General features: G+C 54.4%; 2 protein-coding genes and 1 pseudogene across 2 annotated transcripts in view; 2 read left to right on the top strand and 1 right to left on the bottom strand.

Moving 5' to 3' along the window:
* The window catches only part of PIGU (phosphatidylinositol glycan anchor biosynthesis class U), a 97,783-nt gene extending 81,287 nt beyond the window's left edge, over positions 1-16,496 (top strand). Inside the window, exons 10-12 of the mRNA XM_004612552.2 lie at positions 725-849; positions 6,447-6,589; positions 16,118-16,496. Coding sequence (XP_004612609.2) covers positions 725-849; positions 6,447-6,589; positions 16,118-16,231 — 382 coding nt within the window. The 3' untranslated portion in view covers positions 16,232-16,496. The remainder of the gene's footprint in view (positions 1-724; positions 850-6,446; positions 6,590-16,117) is intronic.
* Positions 16,497-16,687: 191 nt separating this feature from the next.
* On the bottom strand, positions 16,688-18,371 carry MAP1LC3A (microtubule associated protein 1 light chain 3 alpha). The gene is made up of 4 exons (XM_004612554.2): positions 18,158-18,371; positions 17,750-17,805; positions 17,557-17,663; positions 16,688-17,305 (listed from the first exon to the last, which is right to left on the bottom strand). The coding sequence occupies exons 1-4, from the start codon at positions 18,195-18,197 to the stop codon at positions 17,143-17,145; spliced, it is 366 nt and encodes a 121-aa protein (XP_004612611.1). The 5' UTR covers positions 18,198-18,371; the 3' UTR covers positions 16,688-17,142.
* Positions 18,372-25,835: 7,464 nt separating this feature from the next.
* Positions 25,836-26,138, top strand: LOC129405426 (small nucleolar RNA SNORA53; annotated as a pseudogene).
* Positions 26,139-26,346: the final 208 nt, after the last annotated feature.

Genomic DNA, 26,346 nt, shown 5'->3' with positions numbered 1-26,346 from the left:
TTTTCATTTTGGGCTGGACTGTGCCAGGTAGTGCTGGGATACAGGGGTGTCTTCTTGGCTCATTGATGAGGGTTCACTCCCAGTAGTGCTTGGGGGACCACATAGCACTGAGCATCAAACCTGGCTTTCTGGGGCTGGAAGGATGGTACAGCAGGTGGGGCACTTGCCTTGCATGTGAATGACCCAGGTTCAATCCCCAGCATCCCATGTGGCCCCCTGAGCCCACTAGGAATGATCCCTGAACACAAAGCCAGAAGTTAGCCCTGAGCACAGCCGGGTGTGACCTCCCCAAAAAAACAACAACAAAAAAAAAAACTGGCCTCCTGCGTGCAAAAGGTGCTCAGCTCATTAAGCTGTCTCTAACCCCAGTCCTATGGCCTATGGGTAGCAGAGCCAACCCTTTCTGAAGTTCCCTCTTGGGGGCTTAATGGCTGGAGTCTTTATTTATTTATTTATTTATTTATCTATTTATTTATTTATTTATTTATTTATTTATTTATTTGCTTTTTGGGTCACACCAAAAAGCACAGGGGTTACTCCTGGCTCTGCACTGAGGAATTACCTCTGGCGGTGCTCAGGGGACCATATGGGATGCTGGGATTTGAACCCGGGTCGGCCGCGTGCAAGGCAAATGCCCTACCCGCTGTGCTATTGCTCCAGCCCCAATGGTTGGAGTCTTGTGATGGGTGTGGGCCCCACTGATCTCTCCCTGTCTGCTCTGCAGGGAACACCCTATCTTCTTCATGTTCATCCAGATTGCCATCATCTCCATCTTCAAGTCCTACCCGACGGTGGGGGACGTGGCCCTCTACATGGCCTTCTTCCCCGTGTGGAACCACGTCTACAGATGTGAGTACTTCTCCTCGAGCCGTCCGGCCTGCAGGTCTGTCTCAGCTCAGCCCCCCAGCCAGAGCAGCCAGGGACGCAGGGCTTGTTAGGCCTTGGCTCTTCCAGAAACTGCCTCTGCCTCTGGGATGCTCCCAGGTCACAGAGGGAGGAGAATCCAAACCCCCACCATGCCATGAGTGCCCGCTGTGTCCCAAGTGTCCAGGCTTCTATGAGTAACATATGCAGGAGCTCCTTCACCTGCTCACTTGCCTTGCCTGGATGGGAGGCATCCACTGTGTGGATGAGAAAGAGTACGCTAGAACGGTTGTTCGACATCCCCAAACTGGTAAGTGGCTGGGCGGGGACCAGAATCCCGCTCAGGAGTGCCATCCGAGCACTCCCTGCCATGCTGGGAAGAGACGGCATCTGCACAGTCCAGCAGCGCGGCCACTGTGGGCCGAGGAACGGAACCCCGGACGTAAATTCACTACAGGCTCAGAAGCCACACAGGGCTGGTGTGGTGAGAGTCGCGGGGATCTGAGCCATGTCCCAGGGCAATACTCCCAAATCCTATGGACGACAGATGAGCAGCATGGGGCGTCCTGCCACAGAGGGTCTTCCTACCCTGCTCAGAAAACAGTGTCGGGGGACCGGCGGTACTTCTGTGGTACTTTCTGTTGCCCTCACTCGGGCTTTTGCCCCCTGCCCTACGTCCTTTGCCGTGACTGTGAGCTCCCTGGGCCTCAGCACCAGGCTCACTTGCCTTTGTGTGTCTGCACCCGGAGGAACCGTCACCCAAGCAGTGTGGCTTGTTTGTTTTGAAAGTCTCCCTAACAGAACAGTGATGTCTGGGGCCAACACCCCCTGATCCTCCAAAAGTAAAATTGGTAGGGAGCGGCGGGAAGTGTCGGGAGTGAGGAGGAGGGCGGCCTTCAGAGGGTGGAGTCTTTGTTGTTGATCTGGGGCTGCCTGGGTGTCAAGCAGGAAGTAAAAACTGAGCAGCTGCCAACAGGAAACTGACCTGTCAGCAGGGCCTCTGAGGTAGGTCAGCAGCAGGTGGGTGGACAGGCCTGATAGAGGAGGATGCAGCGTCTTCTTGCCTGTGACATCTCCCCGGACAGACAGGACGTCACGTGCTTGGGGACGAGGGGGTTACCATCAGCCTGGGGCCCTTTGGCACAGTGGCTGGTGACAAGCCAGAAGGTCACCAAATGTGGATGCGTCTCAGTGTGTGACAGGCTAGGTCTTAGGGAGAGTCATTATCTTCTTCGCTCTGTGCCACACAGAACGTCCCTTCTTCTGTGACGGCCTCTTGCTCGGTTGCTGAGCAGTCCGAACACTGGCTAAGCCCCAGTCGGCTTCCTGTTACTAACTGCAGGTGTTTCAGGCAAGTCCATTTACCCTTTTGGAGCCGTGTTGTAGTTTGGGTTTTTTTGAAAGTGTTAGACTTTCAGAAAGAATATAAATGCAGGGGCGGGGAGATGGCGGGAAGGCCGGGAGCATGAGGACCCCAGGCACCACCAGGAGCAACTGAAGCACTGAACCAAGAGTAGCCCCATAGCACCTTGGGGTGTGGCTCCCCAAAGCAAAAACATATAGGAAGACATATATATGTATAGCTTGGAGAGCTATATGTAGCACTGCTGTTAGTCTCATCACTAATCAAGAGGCAGGGAGTTTCCTGAATAGTTTCATGATCAAAACTCCTTGCCTGGTGGCCAGAGTCGTTCAGAAACCCTGGAGTAACCCATCTTCAAGACTTGAAAGAAGCTGACTTATGGCCTGTGGAGCCATGGGGCGCAGAAATAAGCGTGAGGCTCCCTGAAATCTGGATACTGTTGCTGCTGTCTGGCTGGAAAAGCTGCTTCTAAGGCTGCAAGCGAGCATTCGGTGCCACCCCTGGTGCCCAGTTGCCGTGGCAGAAAGCACTCATGCTCGGAGTACCTATTTGCAGTTCACAGGGTGAATCATTCTCTCGGGAGCGTCCTCAGTCCCGGTTCTCGGGAGTCCAGCGACTGAAAAGTCTTTTCATGTTCAGACTTTTCATGAGGTTTGAACAGTTTGAATGCCTGCGGCCAGTGCCAACATGCCTACTCATCCATTCACCTTTTTGTCATCCTATATTGCTCCTAGGGGAGGAGAGAGGCACGTGGCCCGGCCCTGAGTGGAGGCCCGGGCTCTGGGCTCTGGTGCTTGGGGCCCGCATGAGTCAGAGCAGCACAGCCGTGGTGGCAGGGGACAGCCTGCTGGTCGGGCCGGAGCAGCCTGCAGCAGGCGGCCTTGCCCGGGCCGAGAGAGATTCATTAGCCCTGGCAGAGAGTGCTGAAAACTGAGTACTGATAAAATACACATCAGTTATAAATACTACAATACAATCTCATATACCCATCAGCTAGTTTTCGAAAGGAAAAGGCCAACCATTGATGTCCCCAAGCCCCCGTGTTGCCTCCCCAGTGGACCTGGGGCGCTTCCGTAGAAGTGTGCCCAGAACTGCGGCACGGAGAGAGGGAAGGGGATTTGCCTCAAATCCCGTGGCAAGGCCAGAGATCAGATGTGCCCCAGGTGAACGTCCGGGGTTGGACTGCCGGGCAGCAGGTGATCGGGTCTCTTTAGGCCCTGGTTGTCTCTGACATCTCTGACACCTCCTGGTGCCTGGAACAAGCTGTCCTGTGCCCGGGGCCCCCGGCTCCATCTGCTCTGGCAGAGAGCGCTAATCCTTGGGCCCGCCAGCCAGCCAGGGTGAGCAGCAGCTCCCTGTTCCGGCAAAGGTCACCACAAACAGAGCCAGCGGCACGCCGTGGCGCTCTCCAGACATGCAGGAATGTGTCTCGGCCACGCTGCGTGTCGTGTCTAGGAGCGCCCGTGGGCTTTTCCCCATCTCTCTGTACTTTGCCACCTTCTTGTCACCCAGACTGAAATCCACAGTGACCAGCGGCGTGGAACAGCCCCTCCACACACACACACACACACACACACACACACACACACACACACACACACACACACACATACCCGAGTGGTCAGGCTCATTTATTTTAGAAATAGGATATATTTCTTTCAGCAAAATGGAGTGGAAGACATAGTGCAGAGGGCAGGACACCTGCTTTGAATGGGGCCAACCTGGATTCATTCCCCGACCCTGTATACAGTCAGACGTGATCCCTGAGCACAGAGCCAGGAGTAAGCTCTAGCACTGCTGGATGTGGCCAAAAAAACAAAAACAAAAAGAACCTCTAAGAAATGTACTATGATGGGGGAGTGGAGAAATTGAGATAGCTTCGTTTTCCTTTCTTGAAGGTATAATATTGTTGTCTGTTGTCTTTTATGGCAATTCTCAAAGCCACCAGGGTGGTGCTCTGGGGACATGCAGTGCCAGGGATCAAACTCAGGACCTTGTGCGTGCCAGGCATATGTGCCAACCCTTTGCTCTATCTTCCCTGGCCCCAAGGGGTTAGTATTGTTTAATAACAGTTGTAGGGGTTGGGAAGTAACTCAACGGTAGAGTACATGTTACACATGTGTAAGGCTCAGGGTGCCACCTCTTTCACCCCATTCCCCCAAATGACAATAGTGTCTGAACATGCATTATATAAAGCCCAAAACCACATTCCTTAGAGGCTGCGGAACAGAGAATTCCAGGACTGGAACAGTCTTGGGCTCTTCGTTCTCTCTGCAGGTAGTGCAGGGATGGCACACAGGCAGCCCCCAGCAGGCCGGCACCCCTCATTATGAAAATCCTGATGGCAAACACCAACAGGAGTAAGAGTAGGCTTGGCAGCTCTCAGGACAAGCCCCTGCCTTCCTGGACTTCCTGTTTCGGTGATAAAGGACCAGCAGCCTCAGGAGGGCTCGGCCCAGGACTCAGCTCTCTGCGAACCCAGCACCTCGGGAGTCCCAGCTAGAAAGAGGGCCTTGCAGGCCCGCATTTCCAAATTGGGGTTTTCATTCACCACTAGCATTTCAAATACTCTCAGATGACACAGTTACCAAATTTCAATTGAGCTGAAGACATTAAGACAGTTACCTCCGAGGCACTCTCTTCTGTTTTTCAGAAAAAGAAAAGGCTTTTTAACAGCCTCCAGCCTCAAAAGGCAAAAAGGCACCTAATGTGTCTCCATAAAGAGTGACCCTTAGACTAAAAGCATTTCAGCGGCACCAGGACTCCAAACTACCTGTCTTCCTCTTCGCCCTGTGACCTGGGCCAGGAAGAGCCGCCCACTCTGTGGGGCCTGCAACTGGATCCAGTGGTTTCCAAGCTTGGCCACAGGGGGGTGTTAGAAAAACCACTGTGACTGCCAGGCCCGCCAGGCTGGGCCGTTCAGGTTTATTATGTGACGGCCCTTTGTGAGGAAGAGCAACTGAGAATGCGAGGGCCCTATCTGTCACACGCGTCCGGGTGGGGCCAGAGAGCTAGTTCGGTGGTCTGGAGCACATGCTTTGTGTCCTGGAGGCGTGGCTTTGTTGTTGTTTTAGTTTTGGGGGACCAGGGAGTACTCCCCACTCTGCTTAGGGATCACTCCTAGCTCTGTACCCAGGGACCATATGTGGTGCCAGGGATTGAACCTGGGTCTGCTGCACACAAGGCAAAAGCACCTTGCCCTGCTGTGCTAGCTCTCCATCCCCAGGGAGCTCTGGGTTTGATGCTGCATAGCACACGACCCTCTGCACACCCTCAGGTGTGACCCATAAACTGAAGAACAGAATCAGAGTAGTGAAGGCTTTATCTTTATCTTCCACTCAGTCTTGCCATGAACCTCTAAAAATGAGCCTATTTTCTAAAGTGTGGGAGAGGGAGGCGGGCAAGGAGGCCAGCTGGATGCCGGGCCGGGTACCCAGGGCTGCGGGCCGCCCTGTGAGCATGCACCCAGGATCTTCCCTCCTGAGTTCAGAGAAGGTGCAGGCAGCCAGCTGAAGGCTGCGGTCTAGACAGGAGTCTGAGCACGCGCCACAGTGGCAGAGGGAAACGCGCATTTGGGAACTGCTGGCTCCTGCAGCCGGCTTGGAGACGCCTCCTCGGAGCAGGCGCTCGAGCCGTCTCAGAGAAGCTTGATGGGGAGCACAGGCGTTTCCACCAAGGTCCCTCTGAGGCCACTCTCTACTGTCCCTTCCCCAGGCTGCCTCCAGAGTCCCCAGGACCTGGGGCCACGCTTTCTTCTGGGGTGATTCACACATTCCCTCTGGAGGTAGAGGAGGTGGTCAGAGGGAGGATGTCTGATTTGGGGATCATCAGAGGAAAGAGTATTTAAGGGGTGCGTGCAGCAGGGGAGCGAGACAGGAAGGGAAGTCCAAGAGGAATCATCTGTTCCTCGAACCCGAGTGCTCTACACTCCAGGGGTTGTGCAGCCACTTCAGGCCTGAAAGCACCTTTGGTCTTCCACCGCCACACCTGCAGATGCAGGCCAAGTGGGATCCCAGCCCTCCCGCAGCTGGGCCCCAGCAGCCCTGGCATCCACAGGCTCCAGTGGGCGAGGGTACTGCCTCGAGTTGCAGCCTACTCTCCCTGGGCTTTCTTGTGTGTGTGGAGTGTGAGGATCTGAGCCAAGGCCTCCAGGCTTTCCCTGCTGCAGGGCCAGAAGCGCAGAGACGCCGCACCAGCCTGACTGTGTCTTTCTTTGCAGTTCTGCGGAACGTCTTTGTCCTCACCTGCATCATTGTCATCTGCTCGCTGCTCTTCCCCGTCCTATGGCACCTCTGGATTTACGCAGGAAGTGCCAACTCGAATTTCTTCTATGCCATCACCCTGACCTTCAACGTGGGACAGGTGAGGGGCCAGGGCAGCTCGGGGCCGGGCTGGGGCCTGCGCACCCGACGGCCTTGGGGGACTTCCTCCTTCCGGTAGCCCACGGTCCCGTGGGAAGGCAAGGAGGAGCACGTGACCCCTGAATCTGGCTGGCACGTATGGAGCCTCCCAGAGGAGGCTTACAGCTGTGACTCATGGGTGTCATGCCTTACCAGCATCACCGAAGGAGCCAGAACTGAGTCTGCTGAGGGGCCCATTTCTGTGGCAGTGGCAGTGGCGGGGAAGGGGCGTCTCAGATTTTGGGGACAGCAGAAGCCAAGGCAGGAGAGAAGGTCCAGGGGGACTCTGGCCTTGCGGATTGAATGCTGTGCTGCTGGAGTCCCAGGAACGGTCACAGAAGGGGACCCGCAAGGACCTCCACCCTTCCTGCACCTTGGGGGCTTGTTCAAAAGGCAGATTTCAGGGGGTCTGGAGCAATAATACACCGGGGACGGCTCTTGCACACGGCTGAGCAGGTATGAACCCCAGCACCCCATATGGTCCCCTGCGCCCACCAGGAGGGATCCCTGAGCAGAGCCTGGAGTAAGCCCTGCACGCCCTGAATTTGGCCCAGAAAGCAAACAAACAGAAAGGCAGGTTTCCTATTAGTGAGTTTTGTTTGGTTGGTTGATTGGGGTTTAGGGGGTCATGCCCTGCAATCGAGGGCTGCTTCTGGTTTGGCACTGGGGGACCTTGCAGAACTGGGATGGAACCAGGGCTCCCACATGCAAGGCAAGTGCTCCAGCCCTTGAACATCTCCCAGTCCTTCTCTTCATACATTTATTTATTCATTCATTTATTTTGCTTTTGGGACCACATCCAGCGATGCTCAGGGGTCTATTCCTGGCTCTACACTCTGGGATCACTCCTGGAGGGGCTCAGGGGACCAAGTGGGATGCCAGGGATCAAACCCGGGTCAGCCAATTGCAAAGCACACTCCCTACCCCCTGTCCTACCTCTCTGGCCCATCTCTTCCTGTATTTTGAATCCTGTATCTGCTGTGACTGTCGCAGTGACGTGGTTTAAAAAACAGGCACGCCAGGTTCCCCGTTCCCATTGCCATAGACGTGAAAGCAGACTCCGGAATCGTCTTCCTCACAGGGTCTCACAGATGGGCCTGAACCATGCCGGAGCTCCTTGTCTTCTGTGACGCATGCCATCAACTCAGCTCCGCCCTCATCCCACAGGGCTCTACCCCTTCCCCTTCTAGTTTTCCTTGGCGCAGAGGGCCAGGAGGGGAAGGAGGCACGCTGCTGCAGCCACGGGGCCAGGGGAGGACCACAGGGAGGCTGTTGCCCTGGCGTTAGCTGCTGGGTAGGGACACGGGGCTTTCTCGTGAATGGCGGGCCTGCTGTTCCTGCCTGGACATTTCTGGACAGTTCAGGTCCAGCCCTGTGGTTTACCTTAGCCTGTGAGCAGCGGGGAGCCAGGTGGGGCCCTGTAGCCTGGGTGGGGTGGGACAAGCTCGAGAGCATCTGCGTGCCCAGGGCCCGTGCGGGCCAGGGGATGGAGTACGGACCTCCCACACGTGAAACCTGCACACTGGGGGGGCTGGAGCAATAGCACAGCGGATAGGGCGTTTGCCTTGCATGCAGCCGACCCGGGTTCGATTCCCAGCATCCCATATGCTCCCCTGAGCACCGTCAGGGGTGGTTCCTGAGTGCAGAGCCAGGAGTAACCTCTGTGCATCTCCAGGTGTGACCCAAAAAGCAAAAACCTGCACACTGGCCCTTTGTGCCACCTCCCCAGCCAAGCTTGCTGTCCTTATAAAGAAATGACAGGGCACTCCAAATGCTGTTCTCCTTCTCGCTGTTTTTCATCCTAAGACCTTCTCTGATTTTGGGAGGGTGGGGGGGTGCTGCCAGGGCTACACAGGTCTCATGCATGTGAGACCCACGCTTACCACCGAGACCCATCCTGGCCCTGAGACCTTGTCTCCCGTGGTCATGAATGGCCCTGGCTAGGTGTTGCAGGGTTTCCTGGACCAGCAGAGCCCCTACCCTGGTCCCGGAGGTAGATTCTGGTTACTTGGCTGCTATCCGGATGAGACTCTCCTGGGCCTCCGTATGCTCCTGAGCGCACATGCCAGTTCTCTGGGATGGATTCCAGGTGGGGCGCAAGAGGCAGGGTCCTGCTGCGTCAGGGGTGTGCACATGGTGCCATGGCAGATGGTACCAGGTTGCCCTCCGGACAGGTCATACCACTGCCCTGCCTCCCCTCGGTGTCCCTGCGTGTTCAGGCATGCGGCACGTCAGTGCCAGGGGCCTCTCAGGCCTGGGCCTCCGGCTCTGGGCCAGACAGCTCTGCCCAGTCAGGTGCTTCCTGGGCCTGCGGCTATGAGCCTTGTGGTTCCGTAGCCAGGAACATCAGATGGGGGCACTTGCTCACCACAGTAGCCACCCACGTCATGCCGGTGTCCTGGACACCGAGTGAGGGACAGGAGCACCCCTCGTTATTTCGGGTCCTGCCCAGACTTCCTGGGCATCACAGGCTGCAAGTACCAGTCCTTGAGAATTGTAGCAAGAGTGACAAACCCCCATTGAGGCTGCCCTGCCCCCTGGCTTTCTTTCTCCTCTGTGCCTTCCCGGCTCTGAGCCAGCTTCTGACTGGCCGCCCCCCAGCTGGCTTCTCAGCCCCCACACTGGCCCGTGAGCTGCATGAAGGTGGGGTCTGCCTCACCCGGGAAGGCAGACCCAGCCCTCCTCGCCCACCCCTGCAGGGTCCCTCACTACAGATCGGGGCTCGGCCCAGAGTAGTCGCTTAGCAAATATTTGTGGACTGAAGCAACCCAAGATAGCCAGTGAGGACATGGCGTGACCAGCGCCAACTGCCAACTGTGCAGCCACTGCTCAAGGAACCAGAGGGAATGGGCCCGGCTTCCTCTTGTGAGTGGCCAGGAGAAGCCTTGGGGACATGGGCACACAGTCTGGGCGGTGGGCTACAGGGGGACTGGACACCCCCTGCAGTAAGGTCAGGGGTCACGGCTCTGTCCCCAGAAGCTACTTGGGCCCGATGTCTGTGGCTGGTGCCACGTTCTGCCCTTCCCACCCCAGGGCCACAGCCAGAGCCCCCTGGGGTGGTCAGCATCAGGGGCTCCTCCCTCTCCTAGCCAGGTGGGGTCTTCTGTGGCCCGTCCTCATTCTCCCCTCCCAGCCCTGCCTCCTGGGAAGCAAGGGAAAAAGAATGTTCCAGAGTGAACTCTCCAGCCCCCCTGGATCCATAGATGTCCAAGTTCCCTGTGGTGGTCAAGCCTATCATGGCTGACCTGTTAGTGACACCAGCAGGTAAACGAGTGCCTTAGGCCTATCATTTTCCCTCGGGCCAGTAAGTATTGTCAGCATGTGGACAGATCATTTACTAATTATAATAATGCCTCAGAGTTAGTAACCAGGAAATGACAATAACAAAACATCTATAGAATGTGTGTGTTTGTGTGTGTATGTGTAAGTATGTAAGAGAGAGAGAGAGAGAGAGAGAGAGAGAGAAGGAGGGAGAGGGAAAGGGAGAGGGAAGGAGGGAGGGTTGAGATAGATCAGTATGTTGAGGTCCCCCTCCACTTCCTAACCATGTGACCAGTGACACTTCTCTAGGTTACAGTTTTCTTGAGAACAGGATAACAACCACCAGGTTTGAGAATGTTGCACTTGTGGGTCCTGTTGTCACCTTACCTTTCATGTTTACATGGGAAATAGTAGTATTGACAGACTCCTGAAATAGCCAGAGCAATTCCTAGGGGAGTGTTCACACAGGAAACCAAGGGATCAGATGCGCTCTCTCTCTCTCTCTCTCTCTCTCTCTCTCTCTCTCTCTCTCTCTCTCTCTCTCTCTCTCTCTCTCTCTCTCTTTCTCTCTGTCTCTTCCCCCTCCTTCCCTCTCCCCCCCTTTTTTTCTCCTCTTTCCCACATTCTCCCTCATTCTCCCTCCTCTCTCCCTCTTTCCCTGTCTTTCTTCCCCCCCCTCTCCCTCCCATTCCTTCTCTCTCTCTCCTTCTACCCACAAATTGCTTTTATTATAGAAAAAAAAGAGGATTGTGCTTAAATTTTGCTCACTTAAAAGAGTAAAACAGATGGGACTGGAATGATAGCACAATGGGTAGGGCGTTTGCCCTGCATGCGGCTAACCCAGATTCGATTCCCAGCATCCCATAACGTTCCCTGAGCACTGCCAGGAGTAATTCCTGAGTGCAGAGCCAGAAGTAACCCCTGTGCATCACCAGGTGTTACCCAAAAAGCGGGAAAAAAAAAAAAGAATAAAGCAGATTTCCCACTGACCCTAATTCAAGGACCCCAGGGCTGGAGAGAGCTCAGTGAGCTGGGCCTGTGCTTTGCATGCGGGAGGCCCAGATTCAACCTCCAGTAGCACAGGGTGTCCCCCGCCCTCCAAGCATTGCTGGGAGCAGCCCCCAAGCACCACCGGATATGGCCAGCCCCCAAAACACAACAGAAAACGGGTGGGAGCAGTAGTACAGCAGGTAAGGCCTTGCACATAGCTAACCCGACTTTAATCCCCGGCATCTCATACGGTCCATCTGGAATGATCCCTGAGGACACATGGGCCTGTCCCTCTGAGGGCCTGACCACGCTTCTGGCTCTTGGGGTTGCTTCCAAGAGGTGCTCAGGGTTCCCAGGACCCCTGCAGTGATTCCCAGCCAATCAGGCTGGCAGTTCGGTGGGGGGTCCTGAGGATGGGGTGCTGATCGGGCTCCGATGTTCTGGGGATCCCCTGGGCCACCCAGCAGTGCCAGGAATCAGACCAGAGTTGGCCACATGTCAGGCCTCAGCGCTGAGTGTCTCCGGCCTCTGCAGAGCTTTTGGCTCGAGGCTGAGGGCGACTGATTCCTAGGTCCACAGCCCGCCTGGCAGGGAGGGAAGGCTGGGAGCCTGGGCACAGGCAGCGGCCTCTGGGCCTGAGGTGCAGCGGGCGTGGCCCTGTCTCTCCCTCTCCTCCCACTCGGTATCTGTTCTCGCCTGGGAGTTGGCAGGTCACCCCACAACTCTGTCCAGCTCTGAAGTTGCCCGTCAGCCTCTCTTGCTCCTGATGGAGACGCCCCCAGCTCCCTGCCCCCCAATATGCTTGAGCGCCAGCACCTGCTTCTCCAGAAAGCTGCAGCTCCGGCCTGGCCTGCTGAAGCCATTTCCTGCACCCCACTTCTAGACACCCAAAATTCATGATCTCTGCTGCCTCGGGGCTCCATCTCAGGGAGCTGTCAGCACACTTGCTCCAAGCCCCCTGCCCTCCCACCGTGCTTAACGAGGGGCACCGTCAGTGCCAGAAACTGGGGTTCAGGCCGCAGGCAGACCAGCCACACAGCCTCCTCCCCTCACTCCCACGTCACCCCAGACAAAATTTTCACCTCTGAGTTTGCTCCCCTCCTGCTGGGGAGTCTCAAGCCCTGCCTGGAATGTTGGGGAGTTCTGCAACATGCAGACGCTCAGGTCTGGGGCCTTTTCTCCCTCCACTGCCCCCTGCCTGAGCCTTTGGCTCTAAGCTGGCGAGTGTTCAGACCCCTTCTTTCTGCTTCTGCTCTGTCCCTGCTCTGCCAGTTGCCCTAGTAACACCGTCTCATGGCCCAAAGGTGGGTGCTGGGCCCCTTCTGGCTGCAGTGAGAGAAACATGGTCGGAGGGACCCCACAGGGGGGCAGTGGCACGGGGTGAAGAGAAACGAACAGCTGCAGAGCGCCAGCATTCTGAGTGCAGACCACAGCTGAGCAGGTGAAGCTGCGCCTGGTGGACCTACAGGAAGTGACCACACCTCGGGGGTTCTGTGGAACCTATGAGATTGGGGAGTCGGGGGAGGCGATGCTGCTGGTGGAATCAGGAGGGACTTGTCCCGCCCAGGGCGGGCATGAGCAGAGGCAGCGAGTGTGTGTGTGCGTGAATGTTTCACGCCCCACACTACACACCGGACTCACAAATGCCAGCCACATGTGGGTCTCACTGGCCTGACCCGGGTGCCTCATCCTCGTGCGTCTTTCCTGATGCAGCTAACGTCTGTCAGTTTTCACTGGTTCATTTTACCAGTTTCTTCTGTTTCCTGCCTCTCAGGAGTTTTTCCAGAAAAGACTTCAAAGGCAAGAAAGCCTTATCTCAGGGATGTTTGATGACTTCGAAGCACTCTTCATATGGTCTGTGACAGCAGGCTTGCCTTCCTGCTTTTTCTCACCGGTGAAAGCAGCACGTAGTTCCTATCCAAAATAGTATCTTCAGGGCTGGAGTGATAGTACAGCAGGTAGGGCATTTGCCTTGTATGCAGTGACCTCGAGTTCAATCCCCGGCATCCCATATGGTCCCCCAAGCACCGCCAGGAGTAATTCCTGAGTGCAGAGTCATCGATGACCCAAAAAGAAGAAAAAATAGTATCTTCTGGACTGGATCAATAGTACAGCAGGTAGAGTGCTTGCCTTGCATGTGTCAGACCCAGGTTTGATCCCTGGCATGCCTATGATCCCCTGAGCCCAACAGAAGTGACCCCTAAACCTTGAGCCAGGAATAAGCCCTGGGCACCACCAGATGTGGTCCCCAAACCTCTATCTGGCTTCTGATCTTCTTCACCAAAGAGTGTTGTTTTCTAGCCATCTTTTATACCACTGTCAGTATGACTTCTAGAATCTCACCATCTCCCATTGCAGTTTCTGTCTCTTGTGAGACTGGACCATTCTTCATGCCCAGGGCATTCCATGGGCACATGGAATGAATGAATTGGCTGAACTGTTTCAGTTTCCAGCAGGGAGGGCTACACCCAGCCGAGCTAGTGGGCCAGGTGATGCCTGGGATCAGACCAGCCCTCGTGCATCCAGGACACGGGTCCCAGCCCTTTGATGGAATCTTTCCTATTTACCCTCCAGTGCCTGAGCAGTTGAGAAGGTATGCGCTCTCCTTTCTTACCTCAGCCTTCACATTTGTTAGAAGCTGTGTTATTTTGTCATCGCTCGCTTTCTTGTTGCACTGTTTCTATAAATCATCCAAAATTACTGATACTTGCACATTTGCAGTGGGCCAGGGGACCACACCAGTCTGTGTTCAGGGTTTACTCCTGGCTCTGCTCAAGGATCACTCCTGGCTGGGCTCAGATACGCCATGGCGTATCTCAGAGACTCAACCTGGGTCAGCCATGGGCAAGGCAAGTTCTTAGTGGCTTTTATTTTATTTTAATTTTTTGTTTTTGGGTGACACCCAGTGATACCCACAGGTTACTTTCAGTAATTATTCCTGGTGGGGCTGGAGTGATAGTACAGTGGGTAGGGTGCTTGCCTTGCATGGGGCCAACCCGGATTCAGATCCCCAGCATCCCATATGGTCCCCTGAGCACTCTTAGGAGTAATTCCTGAGTGCATGAGCCAGGAGTAACCCCTGAGGATTGCTGGTGTGACCCCCACCCCCACCCAAGAAAAAAGGAATTACTCCTGGAGGTGCTCAGGGGACCATATGGGATGCCAGAGATCAAACTCTGGTCAGCCACATGGAGGCAAATACCTGCTCAGGCCCCCAGCAAGCCCCATTTTAAACTTTCTTTGCATCCTTCTTCTTCCAAGGACCATCAGTGATGATCCTAATCAAGCCTGTCCTTAGTCATATAAACCCCTTTTCTTTGTATCAGAAAGCAATCAGAAGCTTGACTAGTTTGTAAATTTTTTTCCTACATTGAAATTCTTAGTAGAGAGGTACTTCATTTTTTGGGTTTTTTTTGGGGGGCGGGGGGAGGCGCAGTTTGGGGGTGTTGGTTTTGGGGCTTTTTTTTTTTTTAACCTAGCTGTGCTCAGAGATTCGGGGATCAAACCAGGGTCCACCACATTCTGGAAGATGCCTGGCCCTGTGCTTCCCAGCCCCCCTGCCTAGGAAATTTGACCCCTGCTTGTCTGGCTTGGCGTGTGCAGCTTGGAGTTGGCTCATTCCTTTTGTTTGAGCTGTGGCACCTGCCCCCAGTCTGCATTGCGTTGGAGCCCAGTCCGCTTAGCCCTCGCAGCCCCTCTGCTCCTCTGAGCACTGCTCCCGGCCCCGCCAGCTCTCTGAGGCCTCAGCAGCGGAGCACTGTGCCCTGGGGGGTGGGGAGGGGCGTGCCTGGTTCCTGGCCATACTTCTGGCTCCTGGTGTGGTTTCGCCCTCTGCAGGGCCTCCCGAGCCCTGATTGCCCACAGGGCTGCACCAGGACCTTCCTGGTGGGCTGCGGTGAACTCCCCCTCCGGCCCTATTTGGTTCTTGACTCCCTCCCCATCCCTGTTTGAGAGGCTGCTCAGGGCAGGGTTTGGGCATTAGAGGTTCAACCTCTGACCTGCTCCCAGTCCTTTGCCACATGTCTCCCACCTCAGCCATGAGCAGACGACAGTCTAAACACCTCTGCGAGCCTGGAAACTTGGGGTGGGTGTCTGCTGAGTGCCCACTGTCCCCACATCCTCCTGTTGGGGCGCTTGGGACGGTGTAAAGTTGCAGGTTCAACGAGGGACCTTGGCAGATACCCGCTCCCTCTGAAAGGGAACACAGGTGGGGTTTGTTTGTTTTTTGGTTTTGGGGGCACAACTGGCTTGGTTGCACATAACCAGGGCTTACTCGGGGCTATGCACTCAGGAATCACTCCTGGCGGGCTCGGGGACCAAATGAGATGTTGGGGGGGATGTTGGGGGTCAAACCAGGGTCGGCTGCATGCAAGGCCAACACTCCCCTCTACTATTGCTCCAGCCCCTGTAGTGGGTTTCTGAGTATTGGCCTGCACAGGAAAAAGACTGAGTGGATCCCACACTGAGGAGGCAGAGCCCCTCAGAGAACCCTGCCCAGTGCACCAGCTGTCACTCAGACCAACAGATGACTCCAGACTCGCTTGTCTGTGCACCAGAGGGCCCAGCACAATGGAATGGGCCGGCATCTCAGAGACCAAAGGCAGAAATAGGAGAACATTCCAGGTGGAGAGAGACGCAGGGCTGCCAGGGAAGAGAAGGGACCAGTGTGGCTGGCGTGGGAGGTGGGGGAGTTGGCAGCGGTGTGTGCGGGCGAGGGCAGGCGTTCCCTGTCTGGGGGGCCCAGCAAGAGCCCCAGATGCACCAGGAAGAATGAAAGCTGGAAAGTAACAGGACGGAATCTACTTTGAAAAGCTTTTAGGGAGAGGGGAGTGGGACGGGAGTGGAAGGCGGGGCGGACCTGGCCACTGTCAGAGTGGAGGTCAGGCTGAGTGACCTGGAGGAGGCGAGCAGGGGGGCTGAGCGCCCAGAGGGAAGATTGGGGAACCCAGGTTGGCACTGTACTCCTGGAGTGAGAAGTGGGTCGGAGAGCGGAGTGAGGGGAGGGCACCCTAACAGTGGGCACCTAGAGGGGAGGGGCTGGAATGGGGCGGGGGCTAGGGAGAGGAAGGTGCAGTAGAAGCAGTTGCTGAAGTGCCAGCAAGACTTTCTGGGGCTACAGTAGATCCAAATGTAGGGTTCCCTGGACAGAGGCTCCCCCACACCTGCCTCACTCGTCAGGGGTCCGAGGTTAGGAGGAGGTGCCTGAGTCCTCTAACTTCCATCCTCCCCTCCCCTGCAGATCCTGCTCATCTCTGACTACTTCTACGCGTTCCTGCGGCGGGAGTACTACCTCACTCATGGCCTCCACCTGACGGCCAAGGACGGCACCGAGGCCATGCTTGTGCTCAAGTAGGCCCCGAGGCCTAGGCTTGCACAGACTTTAGGGCGCCGCACCCTCGGGCCAGAGTTGCCAGCAGGCAAGTCCTGGGACAGATGAAGTTCAAGTCCAGGTTCCTGAGTTTCTGGCACCAGAGGGAAGCCATGCCTGGCAGCAAGGCCTGTGGGGGCACCAGGACCCCCGTTTCAGCCGCCCGTGCGACCCCGCACACTAAGCAAGAAGGCAGGAAGCAGGGCCCGTGAGGCTGTGGCCACTCAATAAATGTTTTTGTTATGAACAAGTCTCCCCTGCATTCGTACCGGACTCCAGGAAGGGGTCAGGGCTCTGGGCCCTAGTCCCACCTGGGCCCTCTGCACAGGTGTGCATTCCAGAAGGAGTCTGGAGCCCCACCGAACCCACGTCTTGCCCCAAGAATGGGACGGAGCAACCCCTCCACACCCTTCCCTGATTCCAAGCAGCTGGAGGCAGAGGGCCAGGCAGGCCTGAGCGGTCTTTATTCTGCGGAGGGCCAGAGACCCAGATCCATACAGCATGTCAGGATGGGAGAGTCGGGGGCCAGTCCTGGGGGAAGAGGGGTGGGGGAGTCCAGGCAGGGGTAGCGCCTCAGGTGGGGGAGGGCAGGTGGGTAGACAGGCAGGGGCCTAAAATTAAAAAAAAAAAAAAAAAACACGCAGAGCGGGGGTGCTGGGGACTGTTCCCCATCCCATCCCAGCCAGCACTCAGGAGAAAGCCTAACAGGGAGACTGGTCCAGGAGCCACCCAGAGGCCAGTAGGCCTGATGGGGGTCCCCTGGCCCTGGGGATGGCATTTCTGCCCAGCCCGCCAGGGGCACAGGCAGCTCAGTTCAGGAGCCAGGATTCCCCTGGGTAGTGCCTGACAGGGCCCCCCACTCCCAGGCCACTCCCCCAACCCCCCCAACTGCTGGCTCAGAAACCGAAGGTTTCCTGGGAGGCGTAGACCATGTAGAGGAAGCCGTCGTCGTCCTTCTCCTGCTCGTAGATGTCGGCGATGGGCGTGGACACGCTCACCATGCTGTGCTGGTTGACCAGCAGGAAGAAGGCCTGCGTGGGGTTCAACTGCAGGCGGCGCCTGCGGGGGGGCAGAGATGCCCAGTGACCCCGGGAGCCTCCATGCAGCCCACCCATATGACCTGGCTGGAGGCTTTCCCGACCCGACGCTGACCCCGGCCCTGACCTTGACCTCTCCCCACCTCCCGCCCCAGAGCTGGAACCCAGGCGAGTCACCCGAGTCCCGAGTCCCGCACTTCTCGGGACGACTCAGCCCCCTGCCCCACCCCCGCCTGCCCCAGCCCCCCTCTGGTGCTGCTGCCCCCCGCGCACCGGATGATCTTGACCAACTCGCTCATGTTGACATGGTCTGGGACCAGAAACTTGGTCTTGTCCAGGACGGGCAGCTGCTTCTCCCCCTTGTAGCGTTCGATGATCACCTGAGGGCGGGCGGGTGAGGTGGGAGCCGTGAGGCCGGGGCGGGGCGGGGGGCAGGGGCGGGGGTGGACGGGGCGGCCGGACTCACCGGGATCTTGCTGGGGTGCTGGTCGCGGATCTGCTGCACCTCCTTACAGCGGTCGGCTGCGGACAGCGGGCGGTCAGCGCGGCGGGGCCCAGGTCCTCCCTACGCTTCCGCCCCGCCCGGCCCCAAGGGGGCGGCTCCCGCCCCGCCCCGCGCCCGCCCGCCCCCCCCCCCCGGCCCGCACCCCTCCTCCCCCCCCTCCCGTAGCCCTCAGGCCCGGGACCCCGGGCCCGATCGCGTCGCGAGCTTCAGGCCCAGGCCGAAGCCTGTCCCCGAACCTGGGGTCCGACGGGGCCTGACGTCACGGGCCTGACATCACCTGCGGCCGCCGGGGCGGTGGGTTGGGGACCCCCCCGCCGCACTCCGTGCCCCCACCCTCGTGCTGGCAGCCCGCCCGGCGCCGGGCCTTACCGAAGCTCCGCCGCTGCTTGAAAGGCCGGTCCGAGGGCATCGCGCGGGCCCGGCGGGGCGCGCAGGCCGGGGGCAGGGGCGCGGCGCTGTGGCTGGGCTCGGGGGCTCCGGGGGCTCGGCGCTGACGCTCAAGGGCTCCGGGACTCACGCTGAGCCCGGCGGCGGCGGCGCGGGGAGGTAACTCGCCCGGGTGACGTCAGGTCACAACATTCCTTAAAGGGGAGGCCGGCGCGCCGCTCCCATTGGGCCGACGCAAAACCCGCCCGCCCGGACCCGTGACGTCACGGCGCCGCGAGCCGGATTCGCGACCTCCGCGTCTCGGGCGGCGGGGGGCGGGGGCGCGTCACAGGCCCGTGACGTCATGCCTGCGCGCCCCTAGCCCGAGGTTGGCGAACTGGTTGGAAAACTGGCGGGGAGCAGGTTTGCGGCTGCAGACACTGCGGAGCTCGGGCCCTGGGCAGCTCCGCGCAGCTCTTCCCGTCGTCAGTAAGTCACCCGCCCGCGCAGCCTGACCCTTGGCAGGGACTGTCCTGTGCCCTGGGCCCATGCCATGGACCTCGGTTTCCCAAACGGTCTCGGTTTCTCGAGCTCATGGTCAGAGAAAGAGGAGAGGTGGAAAACCTGGAGGAGAGAGATGCTGGAAAAGAACCCAGGCTTGCTTGAACTGCAAATTAGCACTATTGAAAGTCAGCTCCAAGGACGGGGTGAGAAGACAGATTAGATGCAGCAAAAGAGAAAATCGTTCAACTGGAGGATACATCAGAAGCAGCTAATTACAGAAGCAGGTGACGGCAAATATCTAGAAAGACGGTGTCTAGAAAAAGCGAGAACTGTCAATCCCAGGAGAGACTGGAGGGGCCGGACGAGACAGCGGGTAGGGCGACTGCCTTGCACGCTGAGCCCCGGGTTTCATTCCCAGAGCCATACATGGTCTCCCGAGCCCGCCAGATTGTGCCCCGTCCCCCAAACCCCTCCCCCCGCCCCAAATAAAGAGAACCAGGAGAGAAAGAAAGTGGGGGAGGAGATTCCTGGAGAGCTTCCAAAACTGAGTAAAGACCACAGATCACTATCCTCATAAAATTTAGAGCAGGATAAAGATGAAATCTGGGCCAGAGCTATAGTACAGCAGGTAGGACATTAGCCTTGCATGTGACCGACCCGGATTTGATCTCCAGCATCCCATAAGGAGTACTGTGAGGAGTAATTCCTGAGCACAGAGCCAGGAGTAACCTCTGAACATCACAAGTGTGGGCCCTCCCCCCAAAAAAAAGAAATAAAATAAAATCTACAGCTAAGCACTTGGTTAAGGTGTTTGCCTTACATGTGCCCACTCGGTTCTATATGGCACTGCAGTGATTCCCCAAGCACCACCAGAAGTGATCCCTGCAGGCTGCCACATGTGACCTCCAAAATAAACAAATAAAAACTAAGAAAGGGTGTGTTTTGTGTTGTGCAGGAGTTTGAACCCAGGGCCTCACACGTGTGGCAGGCAGGCACTAAACCACATCCCCAGCCCTAAGAGAATAAACTGGATTATTTAAATAGCAGATAAGCTGGTAAACATGTGAGTATATCTAAACAAGCACTTAATTGCAACACAATGGTGATGACTCATTTGTGGAATACAAAACAAGGAACAAGGGAAGCAATAACACAGGAGACAGTGGGCTATTGGAGGGGAGGAAGGAGGCTAAAGCATGTCCAGCTTTGTCAGGTCAGGAGACACACTCAAGAGTAGAAATAGCTCTGCATTTATTAGGCCCCGGGCTCAATCCTCACACACCCCCTGAGGGTCTAAACCAAGAGTAGAAATAGTTTAGCTGCCAATGCAAATATATATATGCATATATATGAATAAGGTATTAAAATAGAAGACATGTAACTACCTCATGGTGAGTCATTACAAAAATTTAAAAAATTAAATAAATAAAAAATAAGGGGCTGGAGCAATAGCACAGCAGGTAGGGTGTTTGCCTTGCACGCGGCCGACCCAGGTTCGATTCCCAGCATCCCATATGGTCCCCTGAGCACCGTCAGGGGTGGTTCCTGAGTGCAGAGCCAGGAGTAACCTCTGTGCATCTCCAGGTGTGACCCAAAAAGCAAAAATAAATAAATAAAATAGAAGGCAGAAAAAGAGAACACTGAAGCAAAAGAAAAAAGGTGATGTATAAACAATGCAAAACCAGAAGTAGATAATTCACCTCTTAAACAGAGATGATCACACTAGGCAAGAAAAAAAAATGCTGTTTACAAGAGGACATTTGAAATCTAAGGGCACCTGATTTTAAGTGTTCTAAACAAAAGAACAGCAACAGTATGTATAGGAGACATAAGTTATTCTGAATAAAGAGTATCCCTACAAAATAATGAAAACAATTTTCTAGGAAATAAAACAATTCTGAATTTCTGGGTTAGAAGGTTTGAGGAGGAGCGGTGAAAGATAATACAACTGAGAAGCACTTACCATGCATGCAACCCCCCTACCACCACCCCGTTCCAGACCCAGCACTAAACCCCGCCAGGCCTGATCCCTGAGCCCAGAGCCAGGAGTAAACCCTGAGCACCACATGTTGTGGCCCAGAAACTAAATCCTAAACCAGAGAACAAAACAGATCCCCTTGAAACAGCCATGGGCTTAGGAACGCAGGGATAAAGGGCTAGCAGGGCCCTTCAGATGGGCAGAAGGCGAAGACCAGCTTCTCAGGCATGTAGATTGTTTGTTTGTTTGTTTGTTTTTTGCTTTATGAGTCACACCCTGTGATGCTCAGGGGTTACTCCTGGCTCAGCACTCAGGATTTACTCCTGGTGGGGCTGGAGTGATAGCACAGCGGGTAGGGCATTTGCCCTGCAGGCAGCCGACCCAGTTCATTCCCAGCATTCCATATGGTCCCCTGAGCACCGCCAGGAGTAATTGCTGAATGCAGAGCCAGGAGTAACCCCTGAGCATCGCTGGGTGTAACCCAAAAAGAAAAAAATTGTAAGGAATTACTCCTGGCTGTGCTTGGGGGGTGCGGGCAGAGGGTGGGCATATAGGATGCTGGGAATCAAATATGGTGCAGCCATGTGCAAGGCAAATGCCCTACCTGCTGTGTTATAGCTCCAGCTCCCAGGCCTGTAGATTCTGACAACTCCTCAGCAATATCTCTGTGTAGAGGCAGCCTTAGATGACCCAAATGACCAAGACTGAGTCCTAAAAAAAGTTATTATTTTTTTTTAACAAAATGTTATTCTTGAAAAAAAAAAAGTTATCTCTAAGCCAACAGCTTAATGGCTCCAGGTTGAAATACAATGATCTTCACATACTTCTCTCTCAGGAAACTTTTTTGAATCATTTTTAGTGGATTATTCATTGCAAGCAATATAAAATAAATTATTTAGGTCCTGCTTTGAAAGCAGGCTTTGGGGGTCGGGGTGGAAAAATTCAAAATAGGGTGGTGAAAAGGCATAATGGTGGTGGGGATTGGTGTTGGAATTTTGACTATAATAAATTATTGTGAGCAACTTTATAAAAATGAAATTTTTTAATTTAATGAGATAAAATATAAAAAGGAAAAATGATATTGGGGGAGCAGAGCAATAGTACAGCGGGTAGAGTGCCTGTCTTGCACGTGGCAGTCCTGGGTTCGATTCCCAGCATCCCACATGGTTCCCTGAGCACGGCCAGGAGTAATTCCTGAGTGCAGAGCCAGGAGTAAGCCATCAGCTTCCCTGGGTGTGGTTCAAAAACAAACAAGATGTTGCCAGCTTTGGCTGGAGTGAAGCACAGCGGGTAGGTGGGTAGGTAGGTCGTTTGCCTTGCACGCGGCCGACCCAGGTTCGATTCCCAGCATCCCATATGGTCCCCTGAGCACAGCCAGGGGTAATTCCTGAGTGCAGAGCCAGGAGTAATCCCTGTGCATCGCTGGGTGTGACCCAAAAAGCAAAAAAAAAAAAAAAAGCTGTTGCCAGCTCTGGATATGGTGGCCATGTGTGCTGGTGGGCATAGCTCACCTGGCACAGGTGATCTGAGCCAAGTGCAGCCCAAACTGGGTCTCCCGTGATCATGGTGGCCATGCCTCCTCTGTCAGACTAGCCCCTTGGCTGGGCCTAGTGGGTGGGGTGGACTCCCTCTCATCCCAGAGTCCTTGTTCCCTCATCCTTCCTCCTGACTAGGCGCAGGCCTGATACTTCCTCCTCCAGCAGCCTAGCCTCTCTGCTTGCTTCCTCTCCCCGGACCCCCAGCACCCACCCTCTCCCACAAACCAAAGGTCAGACGGAGCCCAGTCTGCCTGCTGAATGGCCTGCCCTTCCCCTCTGCCATCTGACGCTGCTCTTTCCCCAGCACCAAGCAGTGAATCGTGCCCAAGGCCTTGACGTGCCACATGCAAAGGTGCTCGGGAACCTGACCCCTCACTGGGCCTCGATTGCCAGACTGGGACCATCGTGTCGCACTGGCCTGCTGGCTTGGGCCTAGCTGGCTCCAGTCCAGACAAGTTCCACTGATCAGAGCATCCTGTGCACAGTGGCATCAGGTTCCTTAGTTCCTGCACCCCCACCCCCACCCCATTCAGAGCAAGCAGCAAAGCCTCGGGGACCTGGGTCCTGCTATTGTCCTGTCTCCATCCACCACCAATTCCTTGGCTCCAGCCACACTCACCCCCTCACTATTCCTAGAGCCTGGACACGCTTGGGCCCCAGGACCTATCTGAACTTCCTGTTCTTTTTTGCTGGAACATTCTTCCCTGATAACTGTGTGGCCCATACACTCCTCTCCACCATGTCCTCTGGGATCCTGCCCACACATTCCCACTCAGTACTGCACCCCCGCCTGTGGCTTCCTAGTCTCCTGACGAGTACCTTGCTATTTTGTTGCCTGAGCTGCTGTTTTCCTGTTAGTGTGCTGCTAAGAATTTTCTTGTGAAGAATTTCAGCAGGCGAGAGGGGGGCGGGGAGTGGGGGTGATGGTGGAGTCATAGTACAGGTAGGGTGTTTGCCTTGCATGCAGCCAACCCAGGTTCGATCCCTGGCATCCATATGGTCCCCCAAGCACTGCCAGGAGTAATTCCTCAGTGCAGAGCCAGGTGTAATCTCTGAGCACTGCCGGGTGTGACCCAAAAAGCAAAAAAAAAGATGAATAAAAGAATTTCATCGGGGCGGGATGGTGGGGGGACTGGAGAGATAGTGGAGCAGGGAGGGCACTTGCTTCACACATGGCCAACCCAGTTTCAATCCCTGGCATCCCATATGGTCCCCCAAGTACCAGCAGGAGTGAATCCTGAGCACAGAGGCAGGAGTGAACCCTGAGCATACGGGGGGGGGGTGGCCCCCAAACCAAAAAACAACAAAAAATAAAACCAAAAATTCAGCACATAGAAAACTGACAATTATTGTTCAGTGACTGTCCGCCTACCCAAGTTATAATCCACACTTACCACTTGCTCCATTTGTGTTTCCATTCTCCTCCATTCTTGGGTTTTTTTTTTTGGTGGGGGGTGGTTTGTGGAATCCAGGGCTCAGACCCCTGTGCTTTACCAGAGCTACAATCCCCCAACCCCCATCTTTCTTATCTCTTGGATGCATTTCAGAGCATGTTGCAATCCGGCACCCACTTTTGATAAAACCACTCAACAAACCTGTTGAAGAGGGAACATAGCCCGGCTTAATACCACATGGCCAAGCCCATAGCTAATCTGGTGGCAAATGAGGAATGAGACAAGGATGTCCACTCTTGCCACTTCAGCTCAGCATTTTGGAAGCCCAACCTATATCAATCAGACAAGAACAAAATAAAACAATCCAAACTGAAAATGCACTGAAACTCTGCATTTACAGGGGACATTCAGGTGACCACCAGACTACACAATGATGTGACTTAGTTTGTGATAGTGTAAAGCTATTAACATTGGGCAGAAAACATACATTCCATGTTTATTTTTACTTATTTAATTTCTTTTAAGTTTTGGGGCCATACCCAGTAGTGGCTGAGAATCCAACCTGGGCCTCCTGCATATAAAGCATGTGCTCCAACCCTTCGAGACATTGCCTTTGCCCTGAATTCTTATTTTTTCCCATCTAGCAATATGCAGTGCGATCCTCTGTCACACAGTGCCTAGCCTCGCTCCCTGTCTGCCCTTGGTCAGGGGAAGCTAGTAAGACTCTCAGTGCTCTGTTTAACTTGTTCTTGATATCTGATGGGGTTCTCAGACATAAGCTAAAGGTCAGTCAATGAGCAAATGCAGTCAAGTTGCAGGATACAAATCAATGCACAAAGATCTCTTGCATATCTACTCAAAGTGAACTCAGTGAACTCAGGAAAAATTAGGTTAACAATTCCATTGACAATTGCATCTGAAAGAATAAAACAGGAATTAACTGAGCAAAGGTGGAAGATTTGCATGCAGAAAACAGATATTGATAAAAGATATTGATAAAAGAAATTTAAAAAGACAAGTGGAAAGATAATCCATATAAAGATATTCCATGTTCGTGAATTTAAATAATATTGTATTAAATAAATTTGTATTACCCAAGGCAGTCTGTGGATTCATTATAATTCCTATTAAAACTCCAGGAAACTAGTGAGGTTGTATAGAGGTTGAAGCACTTGCCTTGCATGTGGCCAACTCATTTCATCCCTTGGAACCTCATGGTCTTTTGACCAATGCCAGGACTAATCCCCAAGTTCAGAACTGGGAGTAATTTCCAAGCACCACCAGGTGGCCCCCTCAATCCCCAAAACAACTAAAATCCCATTTATCACAGAGCTAGAACAGCCCTAAAAATTTTGCAAGGAGATAGATAGTACAGCAGGTAGAGTTCTTGCCTTGCACATGGCTAACCTGGGTTTGATTCTCAGCACCCGCTATGGTTTCCTGAGCCTACCAGGAATGATCCCTGAATGCAGAGCCAGAAGTAAGCCCTGAGGACCACCAGGTATGGCCAAAATACACACACACACACACACACACACACACAGAGGTACATGCAGCATACATACACACACACACACAGAGGTGCATGCAGCATACATACACACACACACACACGTGCATGCAGCATACACATCAAAAAAACTAAGAGGAATTTTGAGAAGAAAAAAGGTTAAGACTTTACAGTTTTGTTTTTTCTTTGAGGGGCGGGGTGGAGTGTTGGGTTTTTTGTTTTTGAGCCAAACTTGCCAGTGGTTTGGAGCTAGCCCTGGCTCAGTGAGGGGATCACCCCAGGCTGCCTCAATGCAAAACATGCTCTCAGGCTCTTGGACCAGCTCTTTGGATCACATCTTCTGTTGTAACCCAAACAACATGATCTAAAAACAAATAAAAACAGGGGCTGGAGAGAGAGCACAGAGGCTAAGGAGTTTGTTTGCCTTGACCAGCTGACCTGGGTTTGATCCCCAGCATCCCCCTGGGGGATGGGGGAAAGTCATTAACAAAACAAAAACAAACAAACACACACAGATCAACAAAAAAACAAACAGAAAGTCTAGAAATGGCCCCGAGAGAGGCAAAGGGCTGGGGCATGTACTGTACAGGCAGGAGCCCAGCTTTGATCCTCAGCACCTGCTGGGTCTCCTGGGGGGGGGGGTCACCATCCCAAAAAGAAAATTTCAGGCATACATATATAGCCAGTTCAGTTATGATAAAATGCCTAAAATGATCATATTTGCTAGAGGGTTAATATAAATATACATACATATATACACATATATATGTATATATACCCTTGTACAATTCAGGGATGGAGCAATAGTGGATAGGGTGTTTGCCTTGCACGTGGGCCTACCTGGGTTTGATTCCTGGCATCACATATGGTCCATCGAGCCTGCCAGGAGTTATCCATGAGCAAAGAAAGAAAGGAAGGAAAAGGTTATATAGTCAAAGGTGCCTGAGTCATTGGCATGTGAGATCAATATACCTGCATGTTAGTCTTAAATCCTGATAGAAATGACATGCAATTATGCTGCCATTCTTGACTATCAGGACCTGACTGTTGTGTGGACACTAATGTTGAAAATTTCTGCTTGGCAATGGCAGAAGTTAAATCTCCTATAGTCTATAGGGGGATTATGTAACGTAAAAGAAATAGAATTTAGGACCTCAAGGAATAAATGCTTATTTACCTCTTTATTGAAAAAAAAAGGAAGGAAGGAAAAAAGGAAGGGAAGAAGGGAAGGAAGGAGGAAGGGAGGGAGAGAGGGAAAGAGAAAGAGA

The sequence above is a fragment of the Sorex araneus genome, chromosome 5, assembly GCF_027595985.1.
Source record: "Sorex araneus isolate mSorAra2 chromosome 5, mSorAra2.pri, whole genome shotgun sequence".
In the NCBI taxonomy this organism is placed as follows: domain Eukaryota; kingdom Metazoa; phylum Chordata; class Mammalia; order Eulipotyphla; family Soricidae; genus Sorex; species Sorex araneus.
The sequence above is the reverse complement of the archived record's forward strand: the minus strand, read 5'-3'. Positions and strand labels throughout refer to the sequence as shown.